At 36.3% G+C, this 16,218-nt stretch overlaps 1 protein-coding gene across 9 annotated transcripts in view; it reads right to left on the bottom strand.

Annotated features, from left to right (window-relative positions):
* Nucleotides 1-1,063: 1,063 nt before the first annotated feature.
* HNRNPC (heterogeneous nuclear ribonucleoprotein C) overlaps nucleotides 1,064-16,218 on the bottom strand; it is a 46,973-nt gene continuing 31,818 nt past the window's right edge. For 7 of the 9 annotated variants that reach the window (XM_081229661.1, XM_081229654.1, XM_081229656.1 and 4 more), the window contains 4 exons: nucleotides 3,378-3,535; nucleotides 2,752-2,865; nucleotides 2,343-2,503; nucleotides 1,064-2,243 (listed from right to left, as the gene is read on the bottom strand). In XM_081229661.1, coding sequence (XP_081085787.1) covers nucleotides 2,160-2,243; nucleotides 2,343-2,503; nucleotides 2,752-2,865; nucleotides 3,378-3,535 — 517 coding nt within the window. In that variant the 3' untranslated portion in view covers nucleotides 1,064-2,159. The remainder of the gene's footprint in view (nucleotides 2,244-2,342; nucleotides 2,504-2,751; nucleotides 2,866-3,377; nucleotides 3,536-16,218) is intronic. The other 2 variants (XM_081229662.1, XM_081229660.1) reach the window with 1 other exon arrangement.

The raw sequence follows: 16,218 nt of genomic DNA on the forward strand, positions 1-16,218 counted from the left end.
GCTCCAAAGAACAGTTTACCAATTAAAAACTACGTACCATTAGAAATGTTCCAAAGGGATTTCTTTTCAATCATACAACCTTCTCTCTTGCATTCCAACCTTTGTTGGAAACTGCATTCTTAAAATCTTCCAGGCTATTTTCTTAGATTTCATGGCTTACTGAGAAAACCCATCCTTCTAAATTTTATATCCAAACAAACGCATCACCGTATTTTACTTTGTTTTGAGCTTTCCACAATTTTTTCAATACTTGGTTTCATATGCAATTAAAAATAGACACTTGCATGCCTGGGCTAATTGGTCCACTACTTCTAAATACTGATGGCTAACATAATCTCAAACAGGTTTTATTAGCATCTTAGTCTTAGAACTTTGACTCCTCTTCTAAGCATCTAGTTTACTTTCTTGTCATCAGTTATGTGCTAAAAGTGAGTTTGTATAACATATGAGAACATATAAGATCAGAAAACAAGGTGGTTAAAAGTATTTTTGACCAAATCATCACACAAAAGCTACGTATATACTGTGAATCTGAGATCCAAGGGCAGTCCACAGATGAGCCTTTCCCTTCTATTCTACTTTGTCACCTATTATATAAAATGACTTATGAAATCTTTATAAATAGGAAATGACTTCTGCCCATACTAGGTTGTATATAAACGCCTTTGAAACAGCAGCAACTTTCTGGGGAATCCAAGGTTTGTGTGAGTGATAACAGCCCAAAACTAACTGTTTTTGTCCTGCTCTGCAGGAAAAACTGAAGTATAAAACAAATAAACTGGACCTTTCAGGACAAGGCAAGCATCACAAAACTGAAAGCTGTTTAATAAGTCCAGCCTTACAAGTTTGGGTGCTAACTAGTACCATGCCTGAAATTAGTTTATATGGATTGAATTAATTGAAAGTGAAATAAATGTGTAACTCTGTGTCCTCAGTTACCTAGGAAGGCACAGGCTACAAAAGACCAGGAAATAAAAAGCTCTCCTATTTTCAGTAACACTGAGGCACAGACTCAGAATCCATTTGGTAACTGGGGCTACAAACAGCAATTAAAAGAACAAAATGGAAGAAAATACAGGTTTTATTATCCAGTTGTTTCACTTTTCCTAAAATCTTGACATGTTTGAGTCTCTTTCTATTTAAGGTTGAAACAGTTCAGCACACGACAAAAAAAATCTCAAAAAAGGTGCCAACTAGACCACAAAGCATTGAAGAAAAGGCTTAATGCAGTTTCCGAACTTTTCCATTAGGATCTAAAAGCCATTTTCGCACAAGAATCTCCACTTCACATCAAAGTTACTTGTCTCCTTAATTCAACACCCAGCCCAATGAAACATAATTTGAGTAGTGTTATGTTGGTATGCATAATAATTATGACTCAAAGAAAAATTTATCTAGTATATTCTAGGGGTTTTGTGGAGGCCGCTGTGAAACAAAGAATTAAGTAAACAATTATAAAATACAAAAATAAAAAACCAGGGTGTTTATTTTTTCTCCAAATTCCTGGTTTAATAAGGACTTGTTTATTTTGAGGAAAAAAGGTCCCAAACATCAGGCTATTCACAAAAATAACCCACAGTATCAACTTTAGAAAACAAATCTTAAAGACTATTACACTAATTATTTTTCTAGAGAATCCATTTGACATGCCAACTCTCATTCACAAAAATACATTGTTACATTTGTGTTGAACAGCCCCACACAGCACTCTTATGTGGGGTTTAACACGCATACCTCTAATTCAAAGCTGCTCTTAGGTGCTACTCAACTAATGAGACTGCCTTTGTAGTTAGGGAAGCAACTACTGAACTCATGTATGAATGGAAAGAACTGTACTCCCTGCATAACAAGAGATTATTTTGGAGACAGTTGATAAAAACCATACATCCTTTTTATTGTTAAGTCATAAAGAGGTATCAAAATTAAAAGCAAAAATTACAGGGTAAGACTTAACAGAACTACTAGGAGCATCAAAGGAAGTGAAAACGGGACTAGGCGCAGGGCAATGTGAATTAATGAACATGGGAAGGACAAGGATGGGGACAACAGTGAGCATGTGCTGAAGATACTAGGGGAGAGGATCTGGTGAAAATTTTGATCTTAGACAAGCGCCTAGGTAAAGAAATAATGGGACAAGATTTCTAAACCCCACTATGTGCTTAAGAGTCATCCTCGCCATTGGCGCTGTCTCTGTCATCCTCTCCTTCCTCAGCCTCTTTTTCATCATCCTTGATCAACTCCAGCTGTGAGAAACAGACACAAATAGGATGGAGTTAGAGGCACTCCATGTGTCCCTGACCCCCCCTCCACCACCTCTTTCTTTCCTTTCCCGTGGTTTTCACCTGGTCATCCCCCCGATCTTCATTATCATCATCATCCAGTAGGTCCCCCTCCTCAGCAGAGTCATCTGCACCCCCCTCAGACTCCATCTTCACATTAGTCTCCTCTTTCTTCAGGGAGCTGCTGCTCTGCTCCTCTTCTGACTTATCATTCTTCATCTCTACTGGGGATGAGAAGGACAAGTCTGTCTAGGGGCAAGTAATGTCCACAGAATGTAGACAATCCCCACTGATGATCATCATAGAACTGCAGCACAAGTCTATATCCTCCCACACAAATGCCCTTCCCAATTCAAATTCCACAAGTTTCACACTAAACTGCTTTATATCCCACTATTCCAACATACACTTTCAACTCTCTTAGACAGCTACCTCTACTTTACACCCAACAAAAGCAAAAAGCACCATTTACCTCCTTGTTTGCTCTGTTCCTTTTCGATTTTTTCCAGGTTTTCCAGTAGAGAATCCACTTTTTGTTTTATCTGAGTCAACTCCTTCTTAATGGCCTGAAGGTCATCTCCTTTCACTTTAATACAAACAAAACCCTAGATTAGAATCAAATGTACCAGAAGCTACCAGTTAACCAAACACACTCCCCCACTAGACTATGCAACAGTAGTCAACAGGAGATCCTTGGAGAGAAATGGAGCCTATACCAGACTGTCCTAGTTATGGGGTCCACCGATCTTTTAGTTGGTAGCTGAAAATTGAATCTAATGTGCCTATTTCCTTAGCAACAGCATTCTTACTTTGTAGGTCTCCTAAAGACCTCAATTCTATTTTAAAAGCACTTTACCAACATATTTTAATGAATGGGTGCCCCTCAACTCCCTAAAATCTAATGACTTTTTTCAAATTACCACAGTCTTAAGGATAGAAGGCTGCCTAGAGTTGGCCCCTTAATCACTATTTTCTCATCTTCTATTATTTTGATTATGCAAAGTTATTTGTACAAAACCTGAACATTATTAACTGCACTAATTTCCATATTTCAACATACAAGAAATATCAGAATCACAAAGCTGCAATAATACATACACTTTCCAGACTTAGAAGATCCCCGCTGTCCACTCTTAGAATTGAAGCCACTTTTGCCCCTTCGTGAGGTGTTTCCTGATACACGCTGGCGTTTTGAGGGCACTACAGCCCGAGCAATAGGAGGAGGAGGAGGAACACGTGCTGGGTAACTGTACATCCTATTGGATAAAAGGAAAACAGAATTCCTTCACAACTAAAAATAAGTCAGGAAGAGTCCAACAATGGTGTCCTTATAAAATGATAAATCATTGTCCATTGTTCCGCAATTATTTCTTTTTGCTAAGTTAATTTCATTCAAAAGGCCAGTTTACTCTTTGATATTTTTAATACTGCAGCTACTTTTCTTCAAGAAAACACTACATATATACACACATATCCAATGATATGGTCGGCTGGAAATAAAAGCACTGGAAATAAAAGGTTTGTGTACAATGGCAGTATTAACAGAACATTACTTTTTACAATGAATGGCCTTTACCTTCATCTTCTTTTCACATATATACTACAATAAGCAATCCATATAAGCCAAATAAAGTACTTACAAAAGACTGCAATTAACTAAGTCTGCAAACAGAGCCATTGGTCACTAAATCCCTGATCTTTTCACCCACGGAAGCATGCAAGTAATTATCACTAGTTTGTAATATTACATTAAACCATATAAAATTGCCAATATTAACCATTTTTGGCCTATAGAAACTGGTATTTCATGTGTTAGCTGGGTATACACAGCATTATCAATTCTAACAACATTTAGCATACTCTCCACTCAAAGCTCCAACAGGACAAAGAATACTGTCTATCTTGTCCACTATTCACTACTGCCTAAATCCACTGCCTAGCACACATTTAGCTTTCAAAAATCAGATTGTTCAACTGCTGCTTCCACTAGATAAGTATCCCAGTGATTGCTAAAGATATACCAAAGTGATGGCCTGGTATTGTTGCTTCCATTTGTAAAGAGAAAAATCAAAATACAACAAAAAAACTTCCCACATGGACATCAGGTTCTAGAAAGTCTCTTTATTCCATGCTGTTACTTTTACAAAAGCCTGTGGCAGCATATGAAGCTAAGATATACCTGTAGGAAAAAAACTTATAATTCTAGTTCTGCACCTTTTTGGCTATTAACAACCCACCAACTGTTGCTCTGCCTAACTGCAAAGCTTTGAAATTTTATAATTCAACGAGATACCTAGTAACAGTTAACATTTTTTTTTAGGTAGGTAGGTAGGTAGGTTTGTTTGTTTATTTATGGCTGTGTTGGGTTGGTTGGCTTGCTTATTTGTTTGTTTGTTTATTTATGGCTGTGTTGGGTCTTCGTTTCTGTGTGTGGGCTTTCTCTATTTGCGGTGAGCGGGGGCCACTCTTCATCGCAGTGCGTGGGCCTCTCACTGCTGCGGCCTCTCTTGTTGCGGAGCACAAGCTCCAGACGCACAGGCTCAGTAGTTGTGGCACACAGGCCTAGTTGCTCCGCGGCATGTGGGATCTTCCCAGACCAGGGCTCGAACCCGTGTCCCCTGCATTGGCAGGCAGATTCTCAACCACTGCGCCAGGATTTTTTTTTGATGTGGACAACTTTTAAAGTCTTTATTGAATTTGTTACAATATTGCTTCTGTTTTATGTTTTGGTTTTTTGGCCACCAGGCAAGTCCCCAACAGTAACTCTTTATCATCACTACTTCCTTCCATTTTTATGTAAAGCTTTTCATCTTCTGGCCCAAAATTTTCCAAAGTATAATGATCCAGAAACTATAAAATATCAGTGTTCAGAAACTACTTTCCTTTGTGTAAGGTGATGCTACTTTGTACAATTTCTGGGGGTAAAAAAGTGAGTTATCCACATCTTTAGGTATGAAGAAACATCTCATGCCTCAGCCCTGTTGAATTCAGAGATCTAACCTACCTTCCAATCGACTCACTCTCACTGGCATCAGTCTCCAAACCAATGATCTAGCCATTCCACATTCCCTACACTCCAAGGCATTGGAATTTCCTTTTGAACCATACTAGTTCATCTAACTGGGGTAAATCGCCATAGCAAAAATGAAGAAATATAGTCTACTTTCAATCTATGTAATGGCCTCCTGAACACAAATGGAAGTCAAACGCTCTAGTTCTCTAAAGAAAAATGTATTTTAAAAGATCAACTGGTAATGCTTTTTAGTGCCACAGAACTTAATTGCTGGTTAAGCAAAAATGGGCTCTCAAAAAACTCACAAAGATTCCTCTAAGGAAGTTTAAGTAGACCTTGCCTTATAAAATGCCAAAGTGCATCAATGTGAAAACATGAGGCAAAAACACAAAGAGAAAAACCATACCTACTGTGATAACCCTTAAAGTCAAAGAAATAAATAAGAGGAAGCTCAGTATAAAAGCGTCAAGAACCAGCTACAAATTAAGTAACCATTTTCCTCACAGGAAAGCTTTACAATAAATCACAGGAGGCATCAAAATGATAAAGCCCAAGTCATTAAAAAGTCTTCATGAAAGTTTCACTATTACCAGAGGAACAAACACTCAACACTAAGAGAATTATGGCTGCACCCTGAATCAGAAATCTGGACACTAAGTGTTGGTATAAAAACTAGTCAGGGGCCTCCCTGGTGGCGCAGTGGTTGGGAGTCCGCCTGCCGATGCAGGGGATGCGGGTTCGTGCCCCGGTCTGGGAGGATCCCATGTGCCGCGGAGCGGCTGGGCCCGTGAGCCATGGCCGCTGGGCCTGCGCGTCCAGAGCCTGTGCTCCGCAGCGGGAGAGGCCACAGCAGTGAGAGGCCCGCATACCGCAAAAAGAAAAAAAAAAAAAAAACTAGTCAGAAATAAAAGGCTATTAAAATACCACTTTAAAGAAATTAAAACATTTCTGGACACACATTAGCTAATAACATAAACAGATAAGACAAAAAAAAAAAACAACAACAACAACAACCCTCTATCCTAATCTCCAAGCTAAAACATAAGCATTACAAGGCATTTATTAAATGTACAGGTTTTCAAAGGCAAGCTTCTTAACTAGATGTAACTCATAGTGATCTTCGGCCTCAAAAACCCTGATTAATAATAATACATTTCAACCACTACGAAAGTATTGATAGAAACAACTAGAATAAAGTATTAGTGGGCTTCCCTGGTAATGCAGTGGTTAAGAATCCACCTGCCAATGCAAGGGACACAGGTTCAAGCCCTGGTCCGGGAAGATCCCACATGCCGCGGACCAACTAAGCCTGTGCGCCACAACTACTGAAGCCCACGTGCCTAGAGCCCGTGCTCTGCAACAAGAGAAGCCACCGCAAGAAGAAGCCGCAAGGAAGAGTAGCCCCCACTCGCTGCAACTAGAGAAAGCCCACACGCAGCAACAAAGAACCAATGCAGCAAAAAAAAAAGTATTAGTAAAAACCTACGTTCTCCTGAATGTTTATTTAATGTACCATAACTGTTACCACTCTTAAAAATTGGATAAAAAATAATTTTAGGCATATTCATCATCAAATTCTGAAAACCAACTAATTTTCAGGTATTGTTGCCCACAAAAAAATGTGAATAATAAATGCCATAATGTGAAATAATTTATAGGTGAGAGCAATCTAGTAAGATCATCCCCCCGACAATACTGATTCATCAAATTCACTTTAAACATGCAATCTCATTATAATTTCATTCAAGGGTTAGGAGATACTTTTTCTTCCACTTCATTATTTTTCATCTACAACAGAAAAATTTCAAGATGAAGGTTCTTCCTCATTACCTTTGATTTTCCTAGAAAAGGGATTGATTTTATAGGGTACTATGTTTTGGGGCTTTACAATGTCTGAGACCCCCTGAAATTGTCTGCTAAAATTCTGTGAATGCTCTGACTTAAAACAATCTACAGCTTCTACAATTTCAATTGTAAGTTTCCCAGTATATCATCCAGAGTAAACCTTCAGAACACACCACTTATGTAAGATTATGCTGTACAGTTTTGTAGAAAAGGACTTTACAAAATTTATCCTTCTGAGAAACCATATTTGAATGATTTAGGTAACTATTTTCCAATCTTTTTTTAAAACTACCAAAACTTTTGCCGGATTATATTGACGGTACAACCCCATCAAGTAGACTTTATATCTTACCATTCTTTTTTAGTAATTAACACAATGAAATTATCTTAAATTTATTATTGAAGACTATGGTATACAATTCTAATATATAAACTTATTAAAAACTAATTTTTTTTAAAAGTTCACCCTAATCTAATTTTAATCGTATATATTTCTTTAAATGTCAAAGCTTTATTTTACAAATGTGTAGACTACTGACTTTAACTACATAAGGGAAAAGAAGTGCAAAAAATGAAAATGTGACATGTTTAATTCAGGTTTACATTAAAATGAAAATATAAAACTGTGTTATATCAAATACTGACCCTCAAAACCCATCTTCATGATGTAGTTGGAATTCATGCTGTTGAGCTTTAAAATAAACTAGCAAAATTCTTAAAATTTGTGTTTTATTTCTAAGTTAAGAGACAATTTCTAATTGTTATTTGTAGGCACCCCTCCACAAATGTTGCCTTGAGGAGTCTGGGAGAAGCCAAACTAGATACAAGGGTTAACACTTGTTTTGCTAATACAATTTGCAGACAGAGTGCCAATTACCAAGGTAAATTTGCATAGTTGCACTTTATGGTCCTTAACTTTCTTCAAGTTGCCCTTTATGGTCCATTTAAGGATACAGATTATCTGTATGACAGATAAAAGTAGTAACAGCAAGTACTTCTAATCTAAATGATAAAGGGACTAAATGATAAACCAGTCTGCTGTACAGGATTCATTCAATATATAGGGTCATCCAAACTATCAAAATTCAATTAAATAACAATTCTTTAACTAAAGGGGAAAAAAACACATAAAAGAGGTTATTAGTATCTCTGTAAGGTTTAAGAACCTTGCCCAAAGGTTGGGGAACACCACATGCACTGCTGCTTACAAAGAGCAGGAATCAACAGCCTCTATATATGTAGAACCAATGGAAGCAATCAATAATTGGTTCTGCAATCTTCTTTTGAAAAGAACTGTTGATATTAGTATTTAGAGATATTTTTGCAAATTCAAAGATACATTTGATGAAAAATTGTCCCACTGATTTTTACAAACAGTTTTGCAATAAAGGGAAAAAATACTGAATGTACATACTCATTTTAAGATGCATCCAATCTCACAACTTTTAAAATATGAAAAGCTGCTTCTTAAAATTAAGCAACTATATTGAACTTTCTTGATGGATTCATTGGGAAGCTATGTTAACATAAAACTATATGTTTCATAGGAAGGCAATTTGAAAATTCACTTGAAAAAAATAATCTGGGCGATAAAATGCAGATTGCTTTGAGTCCTAAATCAATCTTTTTAGAAACAGGACTGGATCCAAGAAAATATTAAGAAAAAACCCTTTTTAATCCCTGGCTTTGCTTCTGTTTATAAAACTTTCCATCCAGGTGATAATCTTTTCAAGACTCCTCAATTTCCAAAGAATTATACTATTACTCATTTATCATGATGTCCTCAACAAACATCCCCAAATGTCACTTTGGATATTTCCAAAAGATAATGTCTTAAACTCAGTGTGGTCCAATTTTTACTTTTTAAAAAGCTGAAATTAAAAACAGTATTTATGAAAAATACTGTTTATAAACAGTAAGTTAGGAACATATAAGCTCATTCATTCCTATATTCTCATATTATCAAGCCAGGTCAGAGTACAATTCTCTCTTTTCACTTACAATAAAATTTCTTTTAAGGAGTTGTCTGAGAAAACAGATTTGTGGTTGCCAGGGGAATAGGGTAGAGGGAAGAGCTGACTACAAAGGAGCTTCATGGCGAATTTTTGGAGGTACGAAACTACCTATATCTTGACTGTACTGGTAGATGCATGGGTACACATGTAAAAACTGTACACCGAAAGAGTAGATTTTAATATATATATATATACATTTAAAAAGTTTTCTAAGTTGTCTCCACAATTTCTGTCTTTCCATTCTCTCTTGAATCTCGTTGTAAAGTTTTGTGCCCCCACCATTATCAAAACCTACCCTTATCACCAATGATTTCCACACTTGCTACTGCCTACTTTACATCTCTCAAAGTGGATATCTAATAAGGAGGTTAAATTAACATCTCCACAACTCATCTGTTATATTTACCCCTCACCCTGGTTCCTTCTATGTTCTTTCCCTATCCACTGTTTCTATAAATTCCAAGCCAAAACTTTGGTGACATCTTTGATTCCTCTCTTAGCCCTCACATAGATCTGGAAGCAAATCTGTCTGCATTAACTTCAAAGTTCAACTACTTCTCACCATTCCCACCTGTCACCTCCCTGATCCTTCCCCAAATGATTGTCTAGATAATTCCATCATCCACTTATTATCTATTTTCAGAATAATCTTGTTAAAACGTTACAATTAAGATCCTTTCTGCTCACAACTCTCCAATGGCCTTCCCCTCATTCAGAGTAAAAACTAAAGATACACATCTTAACAGTGCTCTATATGTGTTCAACACATTCATCTTCTCTGAGACCATCTATTTTCCACTAGTACCCCTGGTACACACAACAATGCCTCATAATAAGATATTAACAAATACTTGTTGAGAAAATAAATGACTTTCCTAAATTGGCCTCTAGGAAGAATTTATCACAAGCAACAACAAGTTAACAACAGATAACAAACCAAACCTACCCATTTAAGGAAAGCCAGTAGGATCAGTCTGCCTTTTTTCTAGCTTTATAAAGACTATTGGGAGAGTTTTTCCCTAAGAAAATCAGACAAAACTTGAATAATAATCTACCACAAAACCGAATCCTTTTTCAAGCTATTTATTACAAAATAAAAATCAGATCTTGTGCCTATAATGTATGTAATTTGAGCCTATTATGCCATGCTTCCTGTAAGGAAATCACAAAGACAATCTTCCATAGATGAGTTTCTCCTGCGATTATACTTTTTGTACCCTATTAATCTGTTCCCCTTGCTGAACTCCACTAATCTCACAGTAATAACACACTTATCACTGTAAAGTAATAAAGGTCCTGGAAAAAAAGTTTATCCACCTAAACAAGTCAAATTCGATTTGGTAGACTCTGTTTCTTATTCCTTGGATTACAGTTTAAGAGGGTATCAAAGTATAATCTTATCCTGTTTATCAAAAGGATATGTCTGTCCTCTTTCCTTGAAAAATAACATTAGTTTCCTGGATATTCTTTCACTATTCCCAACAGCTTTGTTTCAAAACTACAGTCTGGGTTCTCTAACTTCCGGAAGAACAGTCTTTACTCATTATATTTCTGATACTGAACACTACTCAAAATTTGTTATACCTAGTTAGGACTAACTTTGTAGTACTCCAAACGTGTACTGTCCAGCTGAGTAGTGACTGGCCGTGTGTGGATAATTTAAAACAAATTTAAAATTCAGTTCTGCAGTCATGTTAGCCACATTTCCCATATGTGGCTGTCTACCACAACAATAGTGCACATATAGAATCATCACACAAAGTTGTATTGGACAGCGCTGTTCTGGTTTGTTCCTTCCATACATATACCTATACCTATATGTAATTTCCAAAGAGAGCCTAGAATTCTATAACTTTAAGTCTATAACAAAAACAAACTAGCTAAATGTCCTTAGTATAAACTGATAGTTAACATCTCCTATGAGCACAAAGCAAAATGGTGAAACTATAAAAAAAAAAAGCTAAAAAGAGTAATAATAAACTTCAAAAATGATATTAGGTACTGTATCCAGAGACTTACATCCAGAATATATGAAAAAGCTTTACCCAATATAAAACTGGGCAAAGGATCTGAACACATTTCTCCAAAGATGAACAAACAGGCAATTAGCACATGAAAACCCAACATCAGCTTTTAAGAAAATACAAATCAAAATCACAATAGGATAATCCTCACACTAGAATAAACAACAAAGATACATAATAAAACAAATGTTTGCAAGGATGTGGAGAAATTAAAACCCTCATAACATGGCTGATAGGAAGGTAAAATGGTACAGATGCTTTGGAAGACAGTATGACAGTCCCCCCAAAAGTTAAACAGAATTATCGTTAAGACCCAGCAATTCTACTCCTAGGTACACACCCAAGAGAAATGAAAACATATGCCCATGCAAAAATGTATATACCAATGTTCAGAGCAGCATTATTCAAAATCTGGAAACATCTCAAAAGTCTACCAACTGATGAATGGATAAACAGAATGTGGTATTATCCATGCAATGGAATATAATTCAACAATAAAAAGGAATGAAGTACTAATACAGGGTGTAACATGGATGAACTGTGAAAAATTCATGGAAGAAACTGGTCACAAATGCACATCTCATATGATTCCACTGACATGAAATGTCCACAATAGGCAAATTTATAGATAGAAAGCGGATGCTATGCCTTGGGATAGAGGAAGAATAGGGAACAACTGCTAGTAAGTTGTTTATTTTGGGGGTGATAAAATGTTCTAAAATTAGATCATGGTCATGACTGCACAACTCTGAATATATAAATTGAACTGTATACTTTAAAATGAATTACATCTCAACAAAGCTAGGTTTTAAAGAAAGAAAAAATTAACATCAAGGAGCTTGACAAAGTATACCCGGATGGAGAATGTCCTGAAGTAGATTCCTAAAACAGCAGAGGTTTCCTTTCCATTAGGTAATAATGTACCCAAAACACCACTTAATTAAGAGCCAAAGCAGATTCTCTGATCTAGACTCAAATGCTTCCCCTTCAAATAAATATCTCCCACTTACTCAACGAGAGTCCAGGACACAAATTTAAATCCAATAATATCACATTTATGTTCAAAGTATAGTCATACTAATATATGCACTCATCTAAAATCTTTCTGCCAACTACAACATGATCAGGTTCCCATAAGAAAGAACCAACCAACAAAAGGGCTCTAAGCAAATGAAAAATTTCACCCTATGCCTAAAATGACATCTAAACTGTTACCTAAAGAGGCATCTCTTAGCTTTTTCAAGTAGCCAAGAACCCTCTTGCTCTCTGAATCACATGCCCTTTCCAAGCAGATGGTCGCACTCAATTCTCCAAAACTTAAATATTTCATGTACTCTTTCTTCATACACACATACAAAGCCCATCTCTTGGGTCCAGTGTTGCTCAGGAATATCAGAAAATTGGAAGAAAAGGAGGGAGCCAAGAAGACAGCTCCTCTAACACCAATAAGATGGGTGGTGGTGCCTCCAATCCATATACTGTATTTTTTGACTTCTTAATTCAAAACCTAAAACACTGTATGCCTAGAACAAAATAAGGGCTCAAATATTAGTTTAAGGAATATGATGGTCAGCCTCTTTTCCCTGTCTTGCATTTCAATGGAGATTCCCCCACCTCAACTTCTTTTCTCCACTCTCTACCACCAGCATACCTTAGTGGAAAAGATCTGTAGGGTAAGTATCAACAAAATTGCTTACTTCCCAAAATTCTAACAACTCAAAGCTTCCAAACACTTGTCACTTAGCAAAAAAGGTTATGCCTTTAATGGCATAATTCTAGTCATAAAAGATAAAAATCTCAGCTTTACTTGACTATTTTCTCCCTACAAGGCACCTGGCTCTCATAACTTTGACCCAATAAATCATGCCAAGAGCAGTCTACCTCAGAAATTTCTCCCCATTCCAACATTTACAATGGTAACTACACATCTTTTCCTCCTCCAGTTTCTCTTTTCTAGTCATGGGGTTGTTTATAAGACATCACTGCTAATATGACACAACTAAATATGCCATACAACTGCCCTTGACGACCAACATTCTTTCCAATCACAGCTGGCTGCTTCCCCAAACATGCTAAGGATATTCATAACTGTGTATCTTTATTAGAGATGTACCCTCACCCTATCTGCCTAAAAAACCTCCTGCTTAATTCCAAAGGCAGGTTCAAATACTGCCCTTTGTGAAACTACCTGGAGCTCTTTAAATTTTAACAGGGGAGCTTACAGCTCCCCAAAGGGCAACACAATTCATCTTTCTGAGACAATCCTGTACAAAGCAAGACACATAGCAGCCCCTATTAATTTCATAGCACTTTCTTTACTGTATAATATAGTACATATCATGCATGTGCCATATTTGATCTGCTTATAGATTTACTTCATTCCTCTATTCATGGTGTACTAGCAATATTTACTTAATATATTTATATGTGGAGTAATAACTGCACTCTGAAAAATCTCTAGTGAAACAACTTCACAGTTCAGTCACTTATACACTGTTGACATTATTATCCATATGCAACTTATGATAAGTTGTGTAATATAAAGTCCTCAAAGACCACGGAACTAAAACCAGAGTCCTTTTGAACCAGATCTTTTGTTTACCAGGTGTTTAACATGTCTCAGCTATCATACTATAGCCTATTATCAAATCTGACTAAGTGCTCCCAAGTTCTTTATAGAAGAATGACTGAGAAAGAATTACTCCACTGTCCATAACTGGTATTTCTTTTATTCAAATTGAGACACAATTCGCATACCAAACCACAAAATAAACCCTTTGAATATGTACAACTCAGTGATTGTTAGTATTCTCACAAATTTCTGCTATCATCACCACTCTGTAATTCCAAAACATTTTCTCTGGGTGATCTTATAAGGGAAAGAAAAGCGGGACTACAACTGATTACAGAAAGTACATCTGAAAGCTTTTCCTAAAAATGGATATGTTTTTACACTTAAGAAAACATTGTAAATATTTGTGGCAGAAATCAGAAACACTTATAAATCGATGCAGGGGACGCGGGTTCGTGCCCTGGTCCGGGAAGATCCCACATGCCGTGGAGCGGCTGGGCCCTTGAGCCATGGCCACTGAGCCTGCGCGCCCCGAGCCTGTGCTCCGCAACGGGAGAGGCCACAACAGTGAGAGGCCCACGTACCGCAAAAAAAAAAAAAAAAAAAAAGAATATTGCCAGGTTAGCTGTGACAAACAATTTCATACGTGTTAGCCTATTGAATAACTTTCAGATCTACTTTTAGTATATTCCAATCCTCTTGTGTGAAAGGTTAAGATTCCTCAAAAACTATATAGCTTAAAAAAATTTTTTTTATTGGAAAAGAGTTGATTTACAATGTTGTGTTACTTTCTGCTGTACAGCAAAGTGTATCAGTTATACATATATATATCTCCATTCTTTTTTAGACCCTTTTCCCATATAGGTCATTACAGAGTATCAAGTAGAGTTCCCTGTGCTATACCAAAAACTACAGCTTTAATGCCTGTTTATCTCCAACAATGTGCCCATTATTTTTATTACAACACTTTCAGTACAACAGCATAATGTGCCTTCTAATGATCAGTAATTTCAAAAATAAATGACTAAATATCAATGTGGAAAGAGAATTAAAGTAAAGAGAAATTAATTTAAGCATTTGAAAGCAAAAACACTCAAAGGAACTGCTTCACACAAGAAGTCCTCTAACAGGAACTACTCCAGCAACAATTTCCCTAGAAGCAACAAGATTCAACAGGACACAACTCAAACTGGATCTTTGTCAGCTTATAGGACTTATCAGACTTTCAACATCAATGAACAATATGTTTTGTACTCAAGGGTAATTGATGCAACTCTCCTAGTTTTATACACAGACCCCCTCATGAATATTCACCCAACTTTGAGCCTTGTATTCCTACCAGAAAAAAAAGTGTTAACAAATCTGTGAGTAATTATAAACTATGCATGACAGTTTATAGCATATTTGAAAGAGGTGACAATGTATCTGAGTGACATTAACAACTCTATATCTAAAGTGGTAGTTTCACGTATGTTGGCAATTTATGTTAAACTCATCTAAGAACTTCCAACATCTATTACATCAGGAATGGCCTTAAGAACAAATAAAAAGACAGGCTTAATTTACATAATTTATGAAAAAGGTAATTTGTGTTAAGACTACAGAATCCAATCTGCTGTCTCCTCAGAAGACAGCATACTAAAATATAAGTGACTCAGTTAAGTTTCAATATTTGATTATACTCCAGTTTTAAAGGTAGAGTATTTATAATCTTTGGGACTTGATCACCAATACCCACAAATACCCAAGCAAAAATACAAATCACTCTAATTCTCGTAACAAAACATCATTAATCACCTACTCCCTGATATCTAAAATATATATATCTCCTTAAGAAACACCCAATGTCTTCATTCTTAAAGTTTCTAACAAAAGTCAGGCTAATGATGATTAAAGTGCATAATACCTTCATGGAATATTCTGGTCTCCTCTCCCACCTCCCCCATGTCAAAAATGAGAAAAGAAAAGAAGAAAATAGTACTTGAATCTCAACTAGCCTCCAAATCTACCCCACTAGTTCACAGGGAATACAGGTGGCAGAGGAACATGCTAAACAACACAAAATACAATCTGCAAAATCTGTGGTCTAAAAGAATTTCCAGTCTGTGGAACACTGATGAGATTATTTTAATTTAACTATTTTAATTATAAGTGGTATTGTCATTATGTTTATAAAAGTAGTCTTTATCTTTTACTGATATACTACTTTCTTATATATGTATATTTGAATTAAAAAGTTACATAACACAGAGTAAACAAAAAAGTTGAAGTAACTACTAAACAGCATGTCTAGAAAACAAACACCAATCAGTCTTCATTTCACTATGAAGACTTCTGTCACATAAAGAACTCTAATTATGCTAGAGATGTTAGTTTTTATGGAGAGGAATGGTGCGGTGTCCATGATTCCCTTCATTTTGATATTACAGGAATATTCATGCTCTAAAAAGACTGGGAATTCTTGAGTGAT

The sequence above is a fragment of the Mesoplodon bidens genome, assembly GCF_964165515.1.
Source record: "Mesoplodon bidens genome assembly, chromosome: 3".
NCBI classification, from domain to species: domain Eukaryota; kingdom Metazoa; phylum Chordata; class Mammalia; order Artiodactyla; family Ziphiidae; genus Mesoplodon; species Mesoplodon bidens.